The sequence below is a fragment of the Strix aluco genome, chromosome 11 (assembly GCF_031877795.1).
Source record: "Strix aluco isolate bStrAlu1 chromosome 11, bStrAlu1.hap1, whole genome shotgun sequence".
NCBI lineage: Eukaryota > Metazoa > Chordata > Aves > Strigiformes > Strigidae > Strix > Strix aluco.
In genome coordinates, this window is record NC_133941.1 from 25,057,588 (window position 1) to 25,081,328 (window position 23,741).

At 54.7% G+C, this 23,741-nt stretch overlaps 2 protein-coding genes and 1 pseudogene across 2 annotated transcripts; 2 read left to right on the forward strand and 1 right to left on the reverse strand.

Annotated features, from left to right (window-relative positions):
- Positions 1-695: 695 nt before the first annotated feature.
- On the forward strand, positions 696-3,677 carry LOC141928103 (acrosin-like). The gene is made up of 6 exons (XM_074835768.1): positions 696-788; positions 903-961; positions 1,605-1,805; positions 2,142-2,407; positions 2,687-2,832; positions 3,318-3,677. Exons 1-6 carry the CDS (start codon positions 696-698, stop codon positions 3,675-3,677), a joined length of 1,125 nt encoding a protein of 374 aa, XP_074691869.1.
- A 2,599-nt stretch (positions 3,678-6,276) lies between these two features.
- LOC141928104 (acrosin-like) lies at positions 6,277-9,258 on the forward strand. The gene is made up of 6 exons (XM_074835769.1): positions 6,277-6,369; positions 6,484-6,542; positions 7,186-7,386; positions 7,723-7,988; positions 8,268-8,413; positions 8,899-9,258. The coding sequence occupies exons 1-6, from the start codon at positions 6,277-6,279 to the stop codon at positions 9,256-9,258; spliced, it is 1,125 nt and encodes a 374-aa protein (XP_074691870.1).
- Positions 9,259-12,875: 3,617 nt separating this feature from the next.
- Positions 12,876-15,842, reverse strand: LOC141928105 (forkhead box protein J1-like; annotated as a pseudogene).
- Between the last annotated feature and the right edge of the window lie 7,899 nt (positions 15,843-23,741).

Consider the following 23,741-nt stretch of genomic DNA (forward strand, 5'->3'; position numbering starts at 1 on the left):
CTGAACAGGAGCCAGCAGTGTGCCCAGGTGGCCAAGAAGGCCAGTGGCATCCTGGCTTGTATCAGCAATAGCGTGGCCAGCAGGGACAGGGAAGGGATCTTTCCCCTGTGCTCGGCACTGGTGAGGCCACCCCTCGATTACTCTGTTCAGTTTTGGGCCCCTCACTCCAAAAAGGCCATTGAATGACTCGAGCGTGTCCAGAGAAGGGCAACGGAGCTGGTGCAGGGTCTGGAGCACAGGTCTTATGAGGAGCAGCTGAGGGAACTGGGGGGGGGTTTAGTCTGGAGAAGAGGAGGCTGAGGGGAGACCTCATCGCCCTCTACAACTACCTGAAAGGAGGGTGCAGAGAGGGGGGGGATGAGTCTCTTGAACCAAGGAACAAGCGCCAGGACAAGAGGGAATGGCCTCAAGCTCACCAGGGAAGGTTTAGACTGGCTATTAGGAAGTATTTCTTTCCAGCAGGGGTTGTTGGGCGTTGGAATGGGCTGCCCAGGGCAGGGGTGCAGTCCCCATCCCTGGAGGGGTTTAAGAGTTGGGTTGACGTAGCGCTTAAGGATATGGTGTAGTTGAGAACTGTCAATGTTAGGTTAATGGTTGGACTAGGTGATCTTCAATGTCTTTTCCAACCTAGATGATGCTGTGATTCTGTGGTTCTGTGCATGGTGGCTGGTGGATTCTGGGATGGTGGATGGTGGATGGTGAATTGTGGGATGGTGAATGATTCATGGTGGCTGGTGGACTGTGGGATGGTGGATGGCGCATGGTGTATTGTAGTCACGTTCTCTGGTGTACGTTTGTTGGGAAGGACCTGTTGGCAAAGGGCCGCAGAGAGCAGGGGGGCAGTGAACTCCCCAAAGAGGCTGTGGTGCCACACTGGGATTTTTCCTGCTCACTGTTGGCAGGCGGTGCTGGGGGCGGGGCGCTGCTGCCTGCCACGGGGCCTGCACACCCCGTCGCGCAAGTAGAGCATTCAGCGGGGTCTGTCGGGGGTGTCCGATCCCAGCTTCTGCCTCCCCTCCTGCTTGGAAACCCCCATGTTGTGGCCCCCCCCACCCCTAGAGACCACCGTGCCCAGCCCCCGGAACCAGCGACTCTGTGACATCAGCCCCGTTGCCAAGGGCACCGTGGGCAACGCGAGCCCTGCGGGCACTCTGTCGGCTGCTGCACTGGTGGTGACAAGCCCTCGGTTCTGGCAGCTGGCACATGCTACTGGCAGCGATGCGTTTGATCCCCCTCCTCATCCTGCTGGCCCTGTGCTGGCCTGCGCACGGCGCCTGGGACAGCTGTGGGTAAGTGGGCCGAGGCTCTGGGAGGGAGCTTGGGCAACCTCATGGGGTTCCCTGGAGGGTGCCCGCTGGTCCCCTGTGGCCACACCAGCGCTTCCCCAGCCCCACGCGGGAGCCTCAGCTCCTTGCAGCACCCGGGCTGCTGGCACAACTCGCCTGCGGGGCCAAAGCAGAAACGGGGGCGGACGCCTGCCCGCCCCCATGGGGCTCCCTGGCCTCGCTGTCCATGCAGCGCCCCCTGGGGAGGGCAGAGGGCTGACCTTCAGCCGGAACAGCAGCGAGCCATCGAGCAGGATGGTGATGAGTTTCTGGTTACAGGGGGACCTGCGGGCTGCGGCCCATGGCGGCTCACTCCAGCACCTCGCGCGTCGTGGGGGGCACAGACGCCCAGCCAGGGGCCTGGCCCTGGATCGTCAGCATCCAGGTTCCCTGGGCAGCAGGCACGGGGCACATATGCGGAGGGTCCCTCATCAGCCCACAGTGGGTCCTCACAGCAGCCCACTGCTTCACCAAGGCCAGGTAAGGAGGGCCAGGAACGGGGATATCCCCCCAGCACTCGCGGGTGCCCCGTCCGCAGCACCACGTGCTACTCCCGGCCCCTTTCCTTGTGGTACACCCAGTGCCTGGGCACTGCAGAGCCCGGCTGAGAGGCTGCTCAGGAGAGGGCTGGGCTCCTGCCACGGCTTCCTACAGCCTCCAGCTCGACACGCCTTGAGCCCAAGGCATGCTAGGGCAGCCGCAGCCTCCAGAGCGCTGTTTTCCTCTCCCCCGTGTGAAGCAGTGGGCAGGGAACTGCTGGGCTGCTGCAGCACGTGGCTCCTCTCCCTCCGAGCCCTCTCCCCATCTGCCTTCCAGGCACATCACCATGTGGCGCGTGGTGATCGGGGCCACCTGGTTGACTCATCTGGGCCCGGAGGCTCAAGTGCGCAGTATTAAACGGCTGGTGGTTCACGAACGCTACAGTAGTATCTCGGAGGAGAACGATATTGCGCTGCTGGAGTTGGACCAGCCTGTGCAGTGTGGCTACTACGTACAGCTCGCCTGCGTGCCCGACGCCTCCCTGCGAGTGTCAGAGCTGACAACCTGCTACGTCAGTGGCTGGGGGTCCACGACGGCGAGAGGTGAGTTCCCAAAAGTGCTCGTGTCCTGAGTGCGAGCTTGGCACACGGGGGAGGCGGGCTGGGCTTCCTGACAGCAGGGGCGAGAGCCAGAGTGCGGCTGCAGGGACGTGTGCCCATAGAGAGATGGGCCTGGCCCAGGGCCCAAGGCCAGACAGAAGGGCAACGCCGGTGCAGCGCCTGTCACGATGCAAAGCCAAGCCCCAGGGAAGGGGTTCACCCAGACAGGGCAGGAGACCTGGCAACGAGCTGCTGGGTGTTAATTCCTTTCTGTGCTCACAGCTGGAGGATCAACAGATGTCCTGCAGGAGGCCAAGGTCCACCTCATCAACGTCAACCTCTGCAACAGTAGCCGGTGGTACGCAGGGGACGTCCACCCCCACAACCTGTGCGCTGGCTACCCGCAGGGCAACATCGACACCTGCCAGGTAGGAGCCTGCGACAAGGCAGCGCCCAGCGGCACAGGCAGCCCCGGTACAGCCGCCCAGACACACCCCGCCGCAGGCTTTGCCTGGCCAGTCGCCCTCCCACCGCTGGGTCCCCACCGCTGGCGGGGCTCACCTCCCCTTCCCCAGCTGCAGGCCCTTGCCCAGGGCCCCACTGGTTCCAGAGGCCCGGGACTCTGCCCAGAAAGCCCATCCAGCGCTCCTGGCAGCCCCGAGGTCCAGATCCCAATCCCAAAACATCCCTCTTGCACACAGCCAGCATCGCTGTGCAGAGATGACAGACAGCCCTACCCCACAGGCTTACTACCCTCTCCCTGACAAGGTTCTGCAGGCCCCACCACCTGAGCAGAGCCTCTCTGTGCAGCGGATACAGCCCTGGCAGGTGCTGGCAGAGAGAAGGAGCCAGCCCTAGTGCTGCCACCCGACACCCGACACCACCTGAACCCTCCCTCTCTCCTCTGCTGCAGGGTGACAGCGGTGGTCCTCTTGTCTGCAAAGATAACAATGCTGACCACTTCTGGCTTGTTGGGGTGACCAGCTGGGGGAAAGGCTGCGCAAGACCAAAACGGCCTGGAGTCTACACCTCCACTCAGCACTTTTATGACTGGATCCTGGTACAGATGGGGCTGCACCCAGCAGCAACGGCTACTCCAACGCCACGGCCAGTCTTCACATCGACCCCCTTTCAGAGGCCGAGCCCAATACCAACGCAAGCCGGCAGCTCTACGCCCTGTCCATTTCCACGCCAGAAGCTGGTGGAATTCTTTAAGCTGCTGCAGGAGCTCCTGCAGGTCCTGTGGGGGAAAAAGACTCCAGCAGCAGCATGAGCAGGACCCAGCTCAAGCTGCAGCGCAACATGACCATCTCCTGCTGGGGCACTGCCTGCTGATCCAAAGGCAGCCTCACTCTCAAAGGCTGCTCGGTCCTGCCCACACACACAAACGCTCCAGTTGAGCGTTCCAGTTCTTGAATTAAAGTTGCCAAGTTTCACAGATAACCATGCTGCAGTCCAATTCAGTCTCCTGTGCAAGGCAAGGATTCCATGCCTGGCACCTGCAAAATGAGGCTGCAGGCAGCCAGGTCGGGCACAAAGGGAAAGAGTCACTCAGAAGGGCTGAACCCGAGCCTGGTCAGAGACGAGGGTGCTCAGAGCCACCATGGCACAGAGAAGACCGGCACATCGGGGCTAGAAAGAGGACAGGAAAATCGATGTGACACGCACACAGCTTTGGGGTACGCGCACACACACACACACACACACACTCCCTAGAGACACGCGTGGGGTACAAAGAGAAGGTGTGATGCACACCCGCAGCGTGCGCACACCCGTACTCCAAGACACACGTCTGCAACATGGAGCGCAACGCACGGTGTTCACACACACATCCCAAGTGAGCACGCGCGCACACACACACCCCACACGCGCACAGGCAGCGCGTGCACATGCTGCAGCACGCACGCACGACGAACGCACCCACCCACACACCCCGCACGCACGCACGCACCCCGTCTGCACCCACCCCTGCGCCCACCTGCAAGCTCACAGCGTGCACCCAGCCACACGTGCGCTTGTAGAACGCACCTCCCACGGGGGCACACGCAAACTCCTTCACAGGAGATTCTGCAGACTACAGTTGAGCCTGTGGACCATCAAAATGAGGCCCTGGAGCATCAAAATGAGGTTTGGAAGCCAAAGCTAACACTTAGGAAAGGAAAAGTGAGCCTTTGGACACTATCAGTGGAGCTTTGGACCCTAAATCGCTGCGCTCTGCCCGAGAAGTGAGGTTTGGACGCTAAAAATGCAAGTCTGAATTTGGGGGATTTAGCGAGCAGTACTGGTGAGGAAGGCATGAGTGCTGCGGTCGGTGACCGTGGTATGGATGGGCTGGTGGAGGCCGATGGGGCGCGGGGCCAAGTGGGCCACGTCCAGCCACAGGTCGTACACCTGCCCCCTCTCTGCATTTGAAGGGGGGGCGGGGGGGGCAGTGTGTGTGTCAGGTGGCTTAAATTGGGTGTCTGTCTCCCATGATAAGAAACTGAAATATATAAATTAAAAAAATATATATAATTCACATTCCTTCCTTTAAAAGTAAAAAAATAAATAGCGTTCGCTTTCTTCATGGGGGGAACTCATGTACAGTTGCTGAGGAGAGGGGCTCCAAAGAGGAGGATTTATGGGTTTATGAAAGGCAGGTCCTGCTTAACAAATCTGATCTCCTCCTACGACAGGGCGACCTGCTGATTGCATGAGGGAAAGGCTGTGGATGTTGTCTACCTTGACAGTAGTAAGGCCTTTGACACCATTTCCCACAGCATTCTCCTGGCGAAAGTGGCTGCTCGCGGCTTGGATGGGCACACGCTTCGCTGGGTAAAAACTGGCTGGACGGCCGGGCCCAAAGAGTGGTGTCCCCCAGGGCTCGGTTGTGGGGCCGCTCCTGTTTAACATCTTTATTGATGGTCTAGACGAGGGGATCGAGTGCACCCTCAGTAAGTTTGCAGATGACACCAAGTTGGGTGGGAGTGTTGATCTGCTCGAGGGTAGGGAGGCTCTGCAGAGAGATCTGGACAGGCTGGAGCGATGGACTAAGGCCAACTGGAGGAGTTTCACTAAGGGCAAATGCCGGGCCCTGCACTTGGGCCACAACAACCCCCAGCAGCGCTACAGTCTTGGGGAGGAGTGGCTGGAGAGCTGCCAGTCAGAGAGGGACCTGGGGGTGTTGATTGACAGCCGGCTGAACATGAGCCAGCAGTGTGCCCAGGTGGCCAAGAAGGCCAGTGGCATCCTGGCTTGTATCAGCAATAGCGTGGCCAGCAGGGACAGGGAAGGGATCTTTCCCCTGTGCTCGGCACTGGTGAGGCCACCCCTCGATTACTCTGTTCAGTTTTGGGCCCCTCACTCCAAAAAGGCCATTGAATGACTCGAGCGTGTCCAGAGAAGGGCAACGGAGCTGGTGCAGGGTCTGGAGCACAGGTCTTATGAGGAGCAGCTGAGGGAACTGGGGGGGGTTTAGTCTGGAGAAGAGGAGGCTGAGGGGAGACCTCATCGCCCTCTACAACTACCTGAAAGGAGGGTGCAGAGAGGGGGGGGATGAGTCTCTTGAACCAAGGAACAAGCGCCAGGACAAGAGGGAATGGCCTCAAGCTCACCAGGGAAGGTTTAGACTGGCTATTAGGAAGTATTTCTTTCCAGCAGGGGTTGTTGGGCGTTGGAATGGGCTGCCCGGGGCAGGGGTGCAGTCCCCATCCCTGGAGGGGTTTAAGAGTTGGGTTGACGTAGCGCTTAAGGATATGGTGTAGTTGAGAACTGTCAATGTTAGGTTAATGGTTGGACTAGGTGATCTTCAATGTCTTTTCCAACCTAGATGATGCTGTGATTCTGTGGTTCTGTGCATGGTGGCTGGTGGATTCTGGGATGGTGGATGGTGGATGGTGAATTGTGGGATGGTGAATGATTCATGGTGGCTGGTGGACTGTGGGATGGTGGATGGCGCATGGTGTATTGTAGTCACGTTCTCTGGTGTACGTTTGTTGGGAAGGACCTGTTGGCAAAGGGCCGCAGAGAGCAGGGGGGCAGTGAACTCCCCAAAGAGGCTGTGGTGCCACACTGGGATTTTTCCTGCTCACTGTTGGCAGGCGGTGCTGGGGGCGGGGCGCTGCTGCCTGCCACGGGGCCTGCACACCCCGTCGCGCAAGTAGAGCATTCAGCGGGGTCTGTCGGGGGTGTCCGATCCCAGCTTCTGCCTCCCCTCCTGCTTGGAAACCCCCATGTTGTGGCCCCCCCCACCCCTAGAGACCACCGTGCCCAGCCCCCGGAACCAGCGACTCTGTGACATCAGCCCCGTTGCCAAGGGCACCGTGGGCAACGCGAGCCCTGCGGGCACTCTGTCGGCTGCTGCACTGGTGGTGACAAGCCCTCGGTTCTGGCAGCTGGCACATGCTACTGGCAGCGATGCGTTTGATCCCCCTCCTCATCCTGCTGGCCCTGTGCTGGCCTGCGCACGGCGCCTGGGACAGCTGTGGGTAAGTGGGCCGAGGCTCTGGGAGGGAGCTTGGGCAACCTCATGGGGTTCCCTGGAGGGTGCCCGCTGGTCCCCTGTGGCCACACCAGCGCTTCCCCAGCCCCACGCGGGAGCCTCGGCTCCTTGCAGCACCCGGGCTGCTGGCACAACTCGCCTGCGGGGCCAAAGCAGAAACGGGGGCGGACGCCTGCCCGCCCCCATGGGGCTCCCTGGCCTCGCTGTCCATGCAGCGCCCCCTGGGGAGGGCAGAGGGCTGACCTTCAGCCGGAACAGCAGCGAGCCATCGAGCAGGATGGTGATGAGTTTCTGGTTACAGGGGGACCTGCGGGCTGCGGCCCATGGCGGCTCACTCCAGCACCTCGCGCGTCGTGGGGGGCACAGACGCCCAGCCAGGGGCCTGGCCCTGGATCGTCAGCATCCAGGTTCCCTGGGCAGCAGGCACGGGGCACATATGCGGAGGGTCCCTCATCAGCCCACAGTGGGTCCTCACAGCAGCCCACTGCTTCACCAAGGCCAGGTAAGGAGGGCCAGGAACGGGGATATCCCCCCAGCACTCGCGGGTGCCCCGTCCGCAGCACCACGTGCTACTCCCGGCCCCTTTCCTTGTGGTACACCCAGTGCCTGGGCACTGCAGAGCCCGGCTGAGAGGCTGCTCAGGAGAGGGCTGGGCTCCTGCCACGGCTTCCTACAGCCTCCAGCTCGACACGCCTTGAGCCCAAGGCATGCTAGGGCAGCCGCAGCCTCCAGAGCGCTGTTTTCCTCTCCCCCGTGTGAAGCAGTGGGCAGGGAACTGCTGGGCTGCTGCAGCACGTGGCTCCTCTCCCTCCGAGCCCTCTCCCCATCTGCCTTCCAGGCACATCACCATGTGGCGCGTGGTGATCGGGGCCACCTGGTTGACTCATCTGGGCCCGGAGGCTCAAGTGCGCAGTATTAAACGGCTGGTGGTTCACGAACGCTACAGTAGTATCTCGGAGGAGAACGATATTGCGCTGCTGGAGTTGGACCAGCCTGTGCAGTGTGGCTACTACGTACAGCTCGCCTGCGTGCCCGACGCCTCCCTGCGAGTGTCAGAGCTGACAACCTGCTACGTCAGTGGCTGGGGGTCCACGACGGCGAGAGGTGAGTTCCCAAAAGTGCTCGTGTCCTGAGTGCGAGCTTGGCACACGGGGGAGGCGGGCTGGGCTTCCTGACAGCAGGGGCGAGAGCCAGAGTGCGGCTGCAGGGACGTGTGCCCATAGAGAGATGGGCCTGGCCCAGGGCCCAAGGCCAGACAGAAGGGCAACGCCGGTGCAGCGCCTGTCACGATGCAAAGCCAAGCCCCAGGGAAGGGGTTCACCCAGACAGGGCAGGAGACCTGGCAACGAGCTGCTGGGTGTTAATTCCTTTCTGTGCTCACAGCTGGAGGATCAACAGATGTCCTGCAGGAGGCCAAGGTCCACCTCATCAACGTCAACCTCTGCAACAGTAGCCGGTGGTACGCAGGGGACGTCCACCCCCACAACCTGTGCGCTGGCTACCCGCAGGGCAACATCGACACCTGCCAGGTAGGAGCCTGCGACAAGGCAGCGCCCAGCGGCACAGGCAGCCCCGGTACAGCCGCCCAGACACACCCCGCCGCAGGCTTTGCCTGGCCAGTCGCCCTCCCACCGCTGGGTCCCCACCGCTGGCGGGGCTCACCTCCCCTTCCCCAGCTGCAGGCCCTTGCCCAGGGCCCCACTGGTTCCAGAGGCCCGGGACTCTGCCCAGAAAGCCCATCCAGCGCTCCTGGCAGCCCCGAGGTCCAGATCCCAATCCCAAAACATCCCTCTTGCACACAGCCAGCATCGCTGTGCAGAGATGACAGACAGCCCTACCCCACAGGCTTACTACCCTCTCCCTGACAAGGTTCTGCAGGCCCCACCACCTGAGCAGAGCCTCTCTGTGCAGCGGATACAGCCCTGGCAGGTGCTGGCAGAGAGAAGGAGCCAGCCCTAGTGCTGCCACCCGACACCCGACACCACCTGAACCCTCCCTCTCTCCTCTGCTGCAGGGTGACAGCGGTGGTCCTCTTGTCTGCAAAGATAACAATGCTGACCACTTCTGGCTTGTTGGGGTGACCAGCTGGGGGAAAGGCTGCGCAAGACCAAAACGGCCTGGAGTCTACACCTCCACTCAGCACTTTTATGACTGGATCCTGGTACAGATGGGGCTGCACCCAGCAGCAACGGCTACTCCAACGCCACGGCCAGTCTTCACATCGACCCCCTTTCAGAGGCCGAGCCCAATACCAACGCAAGCCGGCAGCTCTACGCCCTGTCCATTTCCACGCCAGAAGCTGGTGGAATTCTTTAAGCTGCTGCAGGAGCTCCTGCAGGTCCTGTGGGGGAAAAAGACTCCAGCAGCAGCATGAGCAGGACCCAGCTCAAGCTGCAGCGCAACATGACCATCTCCTGCTGGGGCACTGCCTGCTGATCCAAAGGCAGCCTCACTCTCAAAGGCTGCTCGGTCCTGCCCACACACACAAACGCTCCAGTTGAGCGTTCCAGTTCTTGAATTAAAGTTGCCAAGTTTCACAGCTAACCATGCTGCAGTCCAATTCAGTCTCCTGTGCAAGGCAAGGATTCCATGCCTGGCACCTGCAAAATGAGGCTGCAGGCAGCCAGGTCGGGCACAAAGGGAAAGAGTCACTCAGAAGGGCTGAACCCGAGCCTGGTCAGAGACGAGGGTGCTCAGAGCCACCATGGCACAGAGAAGACCGGCACATCGGGGCTAGAAAGAGGACAGGAAAATCGATGTGACACGCACACAGCTTTGGGGCATGCGCACACACACACACACACACACACTCCCTAGAGACGCACGTGGGGTACAAAGAGAAGGTGTGATGCACACCCGCAGCGTGCGCACACCCGTACTCCAAGACACACGTCTGCAACATGGAGCGCAACGCACGGTGTTCACACACACATCCCAAGTGAGCACGCGCGCACACACACACCCCACACGCGCACAGGCAGCGCGTGCACATGCTGCAGCACGCACGCACGACGAACGCACCCACCCACACACCCCGCACGCACGCACGCACCCCGTCTGCACCCACCCCTGCGCCCACCTGCAAGCTCACAGCGTGCACCCAGCCACACGTGCGCTTGTAGAACGCACCTCCCACGGGGGCACACGCAAACTCCTTCACAGGAGATTCTGCAGACTACAGTTGAGCCTGTGGACCATCAAAATGAGGCCCTGGAGCATCAAAATGAGGTTTGGAAGCCAAAGCTAACACTTAGGAAAGGAAAAGTGAGCCTTTGGACACTATCAGTGGAGCTTTGGACCCTAAATCGCTGCGCTCTGCCCGAGAAGTGAGGTTTGGACGCTAAAAATGCAAGTCTGAATTTGGGGGATTTAGCGAGCAGTACTGGTGAGGAAGGCATGAGTGCTGCGGTCGGTGACCGTGGTATGGATGGGCTGGTGGAGGCCGATGGGGCGCGGGGCCAAGTGGGCCACGTCCAGCCACAGGTCGTACACCTGCCCCCTCTCTGCGTTCGAAGGGGGTGTGGTGTCAGGTGGCTGAAATTGGGGTGTCTCTCCCCCCGTGATAATAAAGTAACCGCTGGTCATTACAGTACACGTGTATTCGTGTGGTCAAAGTGTAAAATACCCCAAAGTTCTTCAGGGCAGCATGCTGGCACGGTGGAATTTCCACACTGCACCCTCTTTGTGCAGACATGGAATAAATCCATTCATCTGCTTGGGGGGGTGTTGGTGTCCAGCACACTGGGTAAGCGACCCCACTTTTGGGACAAGACTGGGAGCCCCCCCATCCCCCCTGCTCGGAGGAGGAACCCCCAGCCCCGCCAGCCTCTCCTGCTCCACTCACCATCTCAGGGGCCCCGTCCTCCCCTTCTCACCATGGTCAGGCTGCTGCGAAGCCACCTCGGAGGGAATGTGCGGGAGAGGATTGTGGGCGGTCCCAGGGCAAGCAGCACCCCCCAGCACTCCTTGGCCACCCCCGAGTCACTGCCACGTCCACATCACCATTGGTCGTTGTTACGGAGGCTTCCAAATAAGCAACCCACCACCAATTTAAAAAAAAAAATAAATTTTTTTTTTTAATAAAACCACCAATCAGCCCTCCGTAGATTACAGATCCGAATGTCCGCAAGAAGAGGACAGAATAACTTTCTGGGGTTTAACAATAACCCAAAACACTTTACAAAACCCCACTCCCCAGGGGTTTAACGGCAACCCCAAACTCAAACTTCACTTTCTGGGGTTTAACGGGAACCCGAACGTAAAACAAAGCCTCACACCCCAGGGGTTTAACGGCAACCCCAAACGTAAACAAAGCTTCACTACCTAGGGTTTAACGACAACCCAAAAAGCACTATCACTCACCTAGAAAGTGAGGGCTCTCAACCTTGAGGACCTGCTCAGGGCAGTGTCCCAACCCAAGGCACCTCGAGGAGTTTCCCTGGGCGGCGTCCCGAACCCAAGGGGAGAGTCCTCTGACCGCAGCGTGCAGCTCCAGGGGGATGAGCTCAAAATGGCTCCCCCAAGGGACTCTGTTTATACCCAGACCAAATCTGACCTGTAGTCAATAGCGGCTCCCATTGGTCAAAGGTCTCAACTACCGCGAGACCTTGAAAACAAAGACAGCCAAAAGCTGCCACGTTTCAGCAGCCAGGAAGCTCTGTTTTCACTGGGCGGATGCACCTGCCACAGCCGGCCACCGCCAGCGATGGAGGCGAGAAGCCCAGTGGCCCATGACTGCCGTCCACTCGCACTCTCCCCCTGCTTCCAGCCGTGGGTCCCCCACAGGGTCACAGCCTGTTTTGGGCATCCCCCTACTCCAGCATGGGGTCCTCCCCAGGCTGCAGGTGGGCATCTGCCCCACCGTTAACCTCCCTGGGTGCGGGACACAGCTGCCTCACCACGGGCTGCCCCACGGGCTGCAGGGAATTCTCTGCTCCAGCACCCGAAGCCCCTCCCGCCCCTCCTTCTGCCCTGACCTTGGGGTCTGCATAGGGATTTCTCTCACACCCCACTCCTCCCCCTGCTGCAGGTTTTCCAGCAGTTTCTTGGGGTTTTTTTCCCCCCAGGTCTTAAATATCTTCTCACAGAGGCACTACCACCATCGCTGATGGGCTCAGCCTTGGCGAGCAGCGGGGCTGACTTGGAGCCAGGGAAGCTTCCAGCAGCTTCTCACAGGAGCCACCCCTGTAGCCCCTCGCCTGCTACCAAAACACCGCCACACCAACTCAACCCAGACCCAAACTGCATTTTCCCTATCACCCCACTATTAAGAAATGCTAGTGCTAAAAAGAGAGGTTTCTTTGAATAGATCATACTTAATAGAGAAAAACAAATAAAAAAGCAAACGTGCTGAATTTAGAAACCTTTTCTTCTTTAAGCATAAATTGGGAGGGAGGTTGAACCTGGGAGAATCCAGAAAGGACACCTATCTACTTGCTAGCTAATTATCACACTATACCTACCAACTACTCTAAACAGAAAAAGGAAAGAGAAACAGACCAATGGGGAGGGAATTGCACTTAGCCTATCAAGTCCCAAACCACCAGGAATCTTGTGTCTTGGATGGGATTTAACAGCTGCTCTCCTTTAGCCCTGAAGGAACATATGTCCTGTCCATGGAAAATAGCTAACTAACTAACTGACGAACTGACAAACTAACTATATAAATATCTAAATTAAAAAATATATATATATAATTCACATTCCTTCCTTTAAAAGTAAAAAAAGAAATAGTGTTCTATTTCTTCATGGGGGAAACTCATGTACTAGAGACTGCTGATGTGTCCTTTAAAGATAAAGCAAGCAGTTCTTGTGGTGGTATTTTTTCCTCCCCCTGGTGTTTCCCCCCCCCGTAAATCATCTGACAATGAAGCTGGTCAAAGGCAATGTAGATGTCTCTGTCTCTGGAAAATCTTGTCCCTTGGGAGTGCCAGCAGCATGGGGGGAGTGTCCTCCTAAAGTCTGTGTGGGCTTTGAAGGGTGTCTGTCCTCTTACATGAGAGATGCCAGACTGCTCCAGTCACTCCCATCCGCTGGCAAAGAGGCATCGCTGGGCTCAAAAAACTGCTTGATGTTTACATAGTTGGAGAGGTCATCTTCATCCCAGGCATGCTGTAGGAGGAAGTGGCTATCAAGGTTTCAAACTCGAGGTTGTTCTGGTTGGATTCGGTGAGGACCTGCTCCTGCCCCTGGGCACAGTCCATGTGCTGCTCGTCTGCTGCCAAGTCCAGGTTGACTTTCGTGGGCTTGTTTAGAGGCGTGAGCTCCAGATGCTCAAAAAGGGAGAATTCCCCATTCCAGCTGGTGTCAAAGATGGCTTCCCAGTCCAAGTCCCCTTCCAGCAATCCCAGCTCAGGCTGCTCACCCTGGCTCAGCAAGGCAGAGCTGGAAAGCTGGGGTGCCTTCGCCACTTGCTGGAGCGAGGGCTGCTTGCGCTTGTGCCCTGCTGGATTGGAGTTCAGGTCGCCGGTGACTTCTTCAAACTCTTCCAGCAGCTGCTGCGACTCCACGCTGACGTTGAGGATGTTCTTGGAGGCGGGAGCCGAAGCAGCTGGGCTGGCGATGCACTGTGCTTCTGGCTGGGCTCTTTCGGTGAAGGTCGGGTGGAGCTGCACTGGGGTCATTCTCCATTTTTTGGAGGCACCATTCTTGAGCTGGTTGGCGTACTGGGGGTCCAGCTTTCAAAACCCACTTTTCCCTGGCTCGCCCTTCTCCCGAGGCACCCTGATGAAGCGCTTGTTCAAGGAGGGGTTGTGTCAGATGGAATTCTAGACCCAACAAAGAAAAAAAACAATGCTGAATGCTTGTCTGCTGCTGTAGACACTACCTGTGTGCAGAGGCTGGTGGAAAAGGCCATTTTCAGCAAGGAACTTTGGGAAAAAGACAGCAGAAACAGCAACGTCAAGCCATCCCGGGCTACATGCCCAGCAGAAAGTCCCCTGCCCCGAGTCACTGGCAGAGTTTTCTTGCCTCTTGTCTGGTCCAGCCAGAGGTGGCAGAGCCAAGAGGTCCAGCGAGGACTTGCCAACCAAGAGGAACTTTGGAGCAACTGTCCTTGGCTGTAACTGCTGGCCATGGGGCCGTGGGTCATGCAGAGTACTGGCAGGACCCAGCCAGATTTGTTCCAGGCATGGAGCTAAGCTGGAGGAGGGCAGGTCCTCCTCCATGGCTAAGGAAGGAGAGGAGGGTCTTTACCCTGCTGGGGCCAGGACCCCATTACAAGTGGCAACACATGGCAGCGCCACGGGAGGTGGCATCATCAGCAGGAACACAGATAACCCTGCAAACAATCCAGGCTGTGGTAACTCTTTTACAAGGGTCAGAGACTTGCAAGCTGCATTCTCTGCTCCCCATCTGCCCTCCCCATGCCAAACTTCATTCAGCCTGGGCTGCCCTCCATTATCACCCGGTCGGAGAACATATTTATCATTCCTGCCTGCAATAATCCTGTGAACCCCCTGCATCCCTGCAGAGAGGGACTGGAAACCTTCTTTCTCTTTGGAAAGCACCCCTTAATTAAAACCATGATGATCCTCCAGCCATGAGTTTGTAGGAGAAAGTCAGCCCGCTGGCACACAGCTCGTCCTCCCTCCTCGCTCCCTGAGGTCCCCCCAGCACAGGGGAAGCCAGGGGACCCAGGTGGCCCCGGAGAGGAAGCAGGGGGTTCCCTTCCCCGTGATGGGCTTCAAGAGCCGCCAGAGACCCACCTGCCTGGGGAGAAGGTGGACAACGCCTGGGCAGGGGGTCTGCAGTGGTTTTGCCCAGCCCTGCCTGGGTGAGCCCCAGCCGCCGGGATCATTGGCACACTGCGGATTTGGGCTGGGAATAACCGGAACAGAGGGATGAGCCACCCGGGTCCCTCCTGCCCTGCCACATCCTAGAGAGCGTCACATGCCGGAGGTCCTCTTGTGTGATGGAGGAGGGCAGTGAGCCAACGTGGCTGGGAAAAGCCCCCACAGCTGGTGAGCCACGGGGCTGTCCCCTACTGCCTGGGGACACGCTGGTGCTCGTTAGGGACAGCAGCCCTACGGGCCCTCTCTCGGGCTCCTCTCTGAGGCCTCCCCAGCTCGTCACAGTGATGGAGCCTCCTTTGCCTGTCCAAGGGGACAGACCTGCCCTCTGGCCTGCTTGGAAAGCAGCAGCACTTCTGCTCGGAACCTGCCCAGTGAGGACTTTGTCCAACAAGCGGCATCTCCCTGGGGATCCTTTCCTACGCCTGGTCCTCAGCACCCTGAGATGCTCAACCTGGTGATTTCGTGTCTGCTCAGCCCCGAGGGACTCAGGACCCCGTGAGAGTTCCAGGAAGGTGGAGCTGGGGACAGTTTCCTGTTACAGCCCTTCCCCACCGGCTGCTGGTGCCGCTCTGCTCCCAGTGGGATCCAGTACCCCCACAGGAGCTCGCCTTGCCCGCTGGAAGCTGTGGAAAGGCCTCCCCAGCCCTGCAGGGAGAGAGAACAAGGAAAGGGTCTCCACATCTCCTGCCTGCCAGGTGGGATCAGCGTGTCTGAAATAGCAGAAGTTGTTGGTAATCCACTTGTAGATGGCAGAGAGGGTGATGTGGGGCTTATCGCTGGCTTCCATCGCCATGCAGATAAGGCTGGCGTAGGAGTAGGGGAGCTTGACGTGCGGGTTGGTCTTGTAGTCCACGTCGTCCATGAGCTGAGGGTGCATGGCCACGGTGTGGTGTGCTGTCCTTGAGGTGGAGGAGGAGATGGGCTTGCAGGGAGCGTGGGACGTGCCCACACATGCCAGGTCAGCAGCCAGGGGCGAGCACGGGGCAGCAAAGCTGGGGATGCCGGGACCGTCGATGGGACCGGGTATGCCGGTGTCCTTGACTGAGAAGTCCAGCAGCCACATGAGGCTGGTCACGCTGTCTACCCGGCGGCCCGAGTTCCCCATGCCAGCCGCCTGCCTTCTGGTCTCTCCTGCCCACTGGCAGCTCAGCCGCCCCTCAGCCATAGCTCAGCAGCTCTTGCGTTGACGGGACGCACATCAAGGGGAGGGAGGGGATGGGGCAGATCCTACAAGAAAAACAGGGAGAGGCTTGAGGCTCCCTGAGGTGCAGCCGCTCTCTGGCAGCCAGGCAGGGCTGGGCACGGGGGCTCCCCTCCCACTGCCACTGGCTCAGCCCCATCCCCGGGCTGCTGCGCTCGAGAGCTGTAACACCTCCCCCGGGGGTGCTTTAGCGGCCCTGAACCTCGGTGAAATGCCCTCAACCCGCCATGTCCCAGGGTCACCCACACCCCGCTCGGCTGCTGCTGCCCAGCAAAGCCTTTGGCCAAAGCAAAAATCAAAAACAAACAACAACACCCCCCCCCCCCCCAAAAAAAACCCCCCACAGTCCAAATCCAGCCCTGCCATCCCACAAAGGGAGGATGTTTCTCCTCTCCGCAGGACAAAATCTCAGCATCCGACACCTCTGCCAAGTCCCTTCAAGTCCCCCTCCGCTACCGACTCCCCCCGCTTTCCTGCTCTTTCTGCTCCTCCCTTCACCCGGTGCCCCCAAAGCAGCCCAGCCCGGGGGGGTGCGGGCCCACCCCGAGCACACCCTCACTCCGAGCGAGCCGGCAGATTGAGGCTTCGTTTAGTGCCGGGCCCCTGGGGATGTGGCTTCTGGCTTTTCTGCCGGGTTGGAAACCCAAAATCCCGGCTCTCAGGGCGAGGAGAGAGCCCGGCTGGGGCCGAGGAGCTGCGCACTGCCTGTGCCGCGGCGGTTGGGTGGGGGGGTTCCCCGCTGGGAATGATGCCGGGCTCAACCGCCACTGGGGGGACGAGCGTGGGACCACCTGCCCCACTCCCATCAAACAGGCTTTTCCCCTTCAAATTCAGGCTCAGGGCAGCAGCAGCTTGGTCCCCAGTGTCACCACCCCCTCCCCTGCAAACTCCTGTGCCCTCAGGAAGGGAGATCCTGGGAATGCTCGCAGAAGAGGGCGGTGCGGGCAGGGGGGGGGAATTAAAAGAGTAAAAAGAGCAAAAAGAGTACAAAGAACAGTCCATGCTCTCCCCCCGCGCAAACCTCCGGCCCCTGACAGCCGGCATCGCTCGAGCTGCCCGGCCGAGCCCCTGGCAGAGATGTCCCGCTGTCCCACTGCCCTCCCCAGCCAGCCCACTGCTCCCCGCCACTTTCGGCCACCGCTGCCAGCCCTTACCCCGTCCCGGCAATGGCCCCCAACTTCCAAATGTCAAGATAGAGCACAAAGATGTTGAAAAAAAAAAAAAAGCCAAAAATAAAAAAAATCCCCAAATGCAGAGTGGGGGGGCTGGCGGGAGGTGGTTGGTGCTGTCCCTGCTCCGGTCATACTGTTCCCGGTGCCGGGCCCTGCCGCCGAGCTCCCAGGATGTCCCAGCCACTCAGGGGCTGCCATTAAATACCAGCTCCCAGAGGCTTCCCGCGTTGCCACGGCGACACTCCACCCCATCACCAGCTCCCAACCCTGCCATTGGTCCTGGCGTTGCCATGGTGAGCTGGAGGGCACCTGCCAATCTGGCTGAGACAGGGCCCTCTGGGGACCGGCCCTGGGGTGGGGGAGCCCCTGGAGGGGCTACTTGTAGATATTGCCTCTGATGACAACTTTCATCTTTGCCAGGTTTTTTCTTATGACATGTAACATCCTGTTTTATTTATAATCACATCAGCAAATGGGTATTTCTGATTGTGTTTTAATAGTATGATTTCCAGACTAAGGTTTGTCGAGTGCTTGTAGATGTAGAGTGTGGGTATTACATGCTGTTTGGTTATTCTTAGACTTGTCCATCCCACACTTTGAATAATAGAAAGCAGCTTTCTCATTAATCTTTAGCAAATGCTGAACAAATGAACTCCAAGTGTGCCAGCAAACACAGGTGCCCAAATCCTAGAAGAGCTTTCAGCTGCTCAGTTCCAGTTTCCCAGCTGTCAAGGCTGGTGAGCCTCAAACTTTACTATTCACTAAGAAATACCAGAGAATATTTATCACATGGAAGCTTCTGATTTAGTACATCCACACAGAAAAAGTACTATGAGAAGAGAAATGAAATGACAGGAAAAATGACTGTGAAAAATAACAGTGATAAATTAGGAAAAGGATTGTTCTATAGAAATCTGATTTCCAAATCATGGAAGTATGGGAGAAGAAAAAGAAAAAAATAAAGAACTGAAATATGCTATCTTGGATGTCAGTTTACAGACTACAGTGGGAAAGAGGACAATTTATTATTATTTATTATTATTTATTATTATTTATTATTATTTATAACCACAGAATGATTTGTGTTGGAAGGGACCTTAAAGATCATCTAGTCCAACGCCCTGCCATGGGCACACACATCTTTCACCAGATCAGGTTGCTCAAAGCCCCATCTGACCTGGCCTTGAACCCTTCCAGGGATGGGGCATCCACAGCTTCTCTCACCAACCTCACTGTAAAAAAAACATACACTCCTTCTGTCCAATCTGAATGTACTCCTTCAGTTTTAAACTGCTGCCCTCTGTTCTGGCACTACAGGCCCTGGTAAAAAGTCTCTCTCCATCTTTCTTAAAACCTCCCTTTATATACAGAAAGGCCGCTCTAAGGTCTCCCCGGAGCCTTCTCTTCTCCAGCTGAACCCCCCAACTCTGGACCCAGCACTGCAGGGGGGGGTCTCACCAGAGTGGAGCAGAGGGGCAGAATCCCCCCCTCACCCTGCTGGCCATGCTTCTCGTTATGCAGCCCAGGAGATGATTGTTTTCCTGGGCTGCGAGTGCACGCTGCCAGCTCATGTCCAATTTTTTGTCCACCAATATCCCAAAGTCCCTCTGCACGGGGCTGCTCTGAACCCATTCATCCCCCAGTCTGTATTGATATTGCCTCAACCCAGGCGCAGGACCTTGCACGTGGCATAATGCCTGATGCACATGTTAAACTATATAATTGTTCGCTAAACTGAGACAGAATTTTTATGAACACCTTCAAAAAAAAAAAAAAAGCAAAGTAGAGATTTTGTAAAGAAACACCTAAGGCGGAAAGTTTTGTATTTTTGAAGTTAGACTTTGGCAGGGGGGGAAATATTTAAGGTAGCTGTAATCAAAATTCACTCAAAATAAGAATTTGTCTCAGATGACATGAATACCACAATAATATCTGTAATATATTCACATTTACTCTTGAGCTCAGGAAAGTAACAAAATACCCTCAAAGCAGAAAACCCACAACATTCAAGCGTGGCTCAATTTACTTCCCTTGATAAACTGTATTGTGGGCTAGCACAGTATTTAAAAGTACAGATTAAATCTACCTTTTGTTATTCTGACTTTAAAAAGAATGAAAACTTGTATGAAATACTGCACCATGGAAACGGGTTCAAACATTTAAATTCAAACACAAAACTGGCTTTAGTAAAGAAGGAAAAATCACTCTTAACAGTGTGACTGAAGTTTAGCATTTTGCTCTACAGCTCAATTTTTCTTAAAAAAACCCCAAACCACAGTAACGTTAAACTCTATTCGCAGTGTCTGTGCAGCCTGAACAGGATCCCACAAAGCTGTCAGCGATGGGCAGAGCTACTTGGCACAGCGATGTCCGTACAGCAGCCGCTGAACTCCGCAGCCCTGATGCAGGTTTAGCACAGTCTGTCTTCATGCCCAAACCCCATCGATGCTGCTAAAACATCCAATGGTGAACTTCCTCCTTTTGGCATCGAAGTGACATCTGGCACGTCTGACCCAACAGACACTTGATAACCAGCTTTTCACTGACTTTCATTCTCGGGAATTTTAGTGGCATCTTTTAGAAAAGGTTTTTCCCATTAGTTTTACCAGACAGCTTCAGGTTTTCTTATCTGTGCCTTCTGTTCTGAGCTAAGCAACATCTGAGCTCATTTTTACCTGACATTTACTATCCTCTTAAATAGTGTCATACTTAATTCCACCACTCTGATAGAACTGAGTGCTTTCTACAGTGCAAGGAGAATATTAAACAATTTCAAAGTAGGGTTTTTTTCCCCATAAAATGTCAGTGAGGTCACAGCCCCCAAAACCCACCTCCAGAAGCTTCTGACATTTTTAACAGTTTTCATTTAACTCAAGAAAAGCAAAGAAAACACAAAGCTGCTGGAAATGATGAAGAATACTACACTCTAGTTATATTTTTCTACACTGTTTAAAAGAAGATCTACAATGTAGAACAATGTGAACACTACCTAAAGATGAAAACCAGGTTTTTCAACAGCAGAAAGACTAACCATCATCAGGTAAGAGAGAAACTGAAATTCGCATCTGGGGGAAGATGCTCAGAAGACTGAAGACTTAGTATTAGGTTTCAGTGAAACAGCTTGAATTTGGCACATCAAAAAATCCATCCACTTTGGACTGTAGCTACGAGAAGGTGCTCTATGGAGAAGCCAAAGCTCACACTGGAGGAGACCGGAGGTTAAGTAAAAACACCATGGAACTCACATACTGCGGCAAACAACCCAAAGTACAACACATCCATCAGTGTCTCCCAGGAAGATCCATTTTTATGAGTCTGAAGGCAATAAAATTTAGATAAACTACACAAATCCCCAAAGATTTGGAACATCCCTGGAAAGAGTCGGAGAGCTGGGATAAGACTCGAGAAGCAAATGCAGGATGTTCAGGAGAAAAATTAACACAGTAAATTGAACCGAGATCACTAAGAAAGAGACAATTAACTAAGCTGCGTGCCCCACAAGACAAATGGAAAGGTACAAAGGCGCCTTGGGACAGTGAACTGTGCAACAAAATCAGACCTCATCCAACCCTCTGAAGCAACCAATGCTGACCCCTCCTGCCCAAAGCACACAACAGGCAAATTGAAACACGGAGTAACGAGAAAAGAAAATGTGTGGTGACACAATCTCCATTTTCCAAGTACTGCGGAATAAACATGACCAAAGTGGTCACGCAACACCTTGGAGAATACTGAAACAGCCCACCTACAACAGGGTAAGAGCCAACGGCTTCTGTATTCTGGGTGTAATAAAAACAAAGTGTTACTATATGTAAACTGGATTCCATAGGAGACAGAAATATCAAACTAGAAGTTCTCAAGGCAATCTGGGCTAAAAGTAACCATAAATCAGTCTGGAAAGTTCTGGCAGTTACAATTCTTCAGAATTTGAGGAAAAAGAGTGGTGCAAAATCGATAAAGAATGTGGTTTCACATAAAACAGGGACTCCTACTGCCAGTGTTACTGAAGAGAAGAACGCTTATCACAAGATGGCTGGCAGAATAAATTTTCACCTGCTATATTAAGGTAAAGCATTAATTCCAAGCACTCTGAGGACTTCAGGTAGAGCCCTTTGTACAAAAGAAAATTTTTATTTATGTTTCCAAGAGCATATTTTTTTGAGAAATTGAGATAAAAGGCATACATGAACATCGCCATGACTACATATTATGAAATATCCGTTGAAATTTATCAAACTTGTATTTGTATTGAGGAAACCACTAAGGCTTGTAGCCCATGTCAAAAATAAAGTCAAACGGAAGGAAAACACCCTTATTGTTGTCATATGAAAAATCATCACTCAGAAATGCCATGGGCAAAATTCTGATTATGTTGATTGAGGAGGGGGTGAAAGGGGCAAGAAAAAAATCAAACCATAAAGCTGTAAGACTTTGCCAGCTTTTTTCCTAAATGACTGTTCTCCCTTTCCTGAAATAACATAAAGAGAAGATGCTACTATGCATAATATGACCCTGCATATCAATTCTATTAGTTTATTAAACTGCTGTATCTGATATAGGATGCTCTGCAGTAAGCCACAGTCAGTGGTGGTGTTAAGTAATATACAGGGAAATATGACAAGATAGATCTCAAATATTCAATATCCCCAACTTAAAAAAGTGAAAAAATATGTTAAAATAAAAATATGCTTCTTAAAATGGTTCTGAAGTTCGATTCTGATCCACAGCCAATACTGTTAAGAGTGGTACAAATCATGAGGAAAACGTCAGCAGGGAACAATTCAACAACACCTGTGAGCAGTAGGGCTCACATGGCAGAAACCAATGCAGGAATCTATCCCCCAGGATGTAATTTATCTCAGAAAAGTGAACAAACCCCACCATCTGGTTTGGCAGGCTAGATGGCGTCCATGTCTCAGTTCAGTCAGACTGGTTAAGCCTGTCCTTAAGGCACAGCTCTGGGCTCCACCCAGCTCAGGGCTGGGACAAGAGCACAACACGCAGCATCACTTCTCTCTAGGCCAAATTCTGTTTTCTTGAGACACAAACAACAGCGTGTGAGAGGGAAGAGCACAGCACTGTGCTCCAACAGGCAGGCTGCCCTACACAGCCCAGGGCAACCAACCTGCAGCGCTCACACCGGCACACACCTGGCTCACAAACAAGGTGAGAGCAGCACGTGTCTACACGTGTCAGTGCCAGCAACGGGACCACCAACACTTCACCTGAAATTGCAGTTAGGGCACGTATTTCACGACTCTGACAGCTAGAGTAGTCTGCTAAACAATCTGGCGGGGAAAATAATCTTATTGCATTGTATCTTTTCCTAATTTTCACTCCACTTCTTGGTTTTAAACCAGCAAATGAACCTGAATTACCCTTTAACGAGTAATATTGCAAGTGCTAAAGACAGCCAGAAAAGCCCCACCAAAAATAAATTGTAATATAGCCTTCCAACGGGTTATAAAATGTGCATTTATATATTTTAATTACATTCATTACCTGAGAGAATTAACGTTAACTGAAACTTAAATGACCCAATTAGTCACGCCAATTGTTTCTTTCACTGTGCAGACCCCCAAGATGCAGGAGCTGGCACAACAACCTCACCTCAGCATTGCCAGTCAAGTCCCCTTTTTAATCCACTGTTTTATGCCATCTTTTTACTATTTGCAGTTTGAAGCTGGTTTTACCATCTCCAAAATTTTTGTTTCAGTTTATGGATAGCACAGAAGCAGCTTTAAAGACCCAGGGCAGTGTGCTGCTGGTGCCTTGGTGCTCACACCACGGTGAAGGTCGCTGCTCTCAGCAGCTGCAGACTGAGGAATTTCTGTTCATCCCTCAGCGGTGAGGGGTAAATAGCTCCTGATTCCAGTGTGCACCTGACACAGGTCAACCTGCAGGATGCAGACCTACATATTAAAAACACAAGTAATTTGTTTTTCAAATAGGTTAAGTACAGCAAAACACACACACAAACAAACAAGCAAGCAACCCACAAAAACATTAATGGGGAAAAACATCAGGTTTTATCTTTACAAGTAAATCCAGTGCCATCAATTGAAACCATGTTCCTGGAACGCCCATCACTGTGTGCCCTTCTGCAGCTTCACACAGCAGCAGGTCTCTTCTCAACCTCAGGTTCTACCAACGGACATGGAAAACCACAGCACTGCCAACTCAGAGCAGAGGCTCCAGGCTCTCATCTCTGAAGATTCAGTTCACACCTACACTGACACATTTTATACAAAGTCTACCAGCAATCCAAAAAGCTCAGTACACCCTAAAAACAACACCTGGCTGCTATTGTTACCGATGTGGCTGGTCATGGATTATAAAGAACAGAAACCCGGGGTCTGGGAGCATCGCTTCACCGTGGGTACATCCCAGAAATACACGGTCACAGAGACCCTTGCACCACTGTCTTGTGTTCCTCCTGCACCAAAAATAATTCTGTCAGTTCTGTACATTTCCTTCCTATTTATACCCAGCAGCAAGCAGGGCATTTACTCTTGCTTCCCCAAGTAGTTACACTCTTACTTTGATTAAAGTGTTTTAACAGCCATCCCATATCAGACTCTAACCCCCATCTCTAGACAGCCTGGCAGATGGTGTTCTGAAGGGCAATGCCAGGTGTCTGCTGTGAGTCTGACATCAGCATTCCCTAGAGACAACTCCCCGCAGCTTTTAC

Bases quoted from the DNA above. Each gene is read 5' to 3' on its own strand.
- LOC141928103 (XM_074835768.1), top strand. From the start codon at position 696: ATGGTGAATTGTGGGATGGTGAATGATTCATGGTGGCTGGTGGACTGT. The intron at 2,408-2,686 runs GTGAGTTCCCAA...CTGTGCTCACAG, and splicing joins GGGGTCCACGACGGCGAGAG to CTGGAGGATCAACAGATGTC. The intron at 2,833-3,317 runs GTAGGAGCCTGC...CCTCTGCTGCAG, and splicing joins GCAACATCGACACCTGCCAG to GGTGACAGCGGTGGTCCTCT.
- LOC141928104 (XM_074835769.1), top strand. From the start codon at position 6,277: ATGGTGAATTGTGGGATGGTGAATGATTCATGGTGGCTGGTGGACTGT. The intron at 6,543-7,185 runs GTAGAGCATTCA...TTCTGGTTACAG, and splicing joins CTGCACACCCCGTCGCGCAA to GGGGACCTGCGGGCTGCGGC. The intron at 8,414-8,898 runs GTAGGAGCCTGC...CCTCTGCTGCAG, and splicing joins GCAACATCGACACCTGCCAG to GGTGACAGCGGTGGTCCTCT.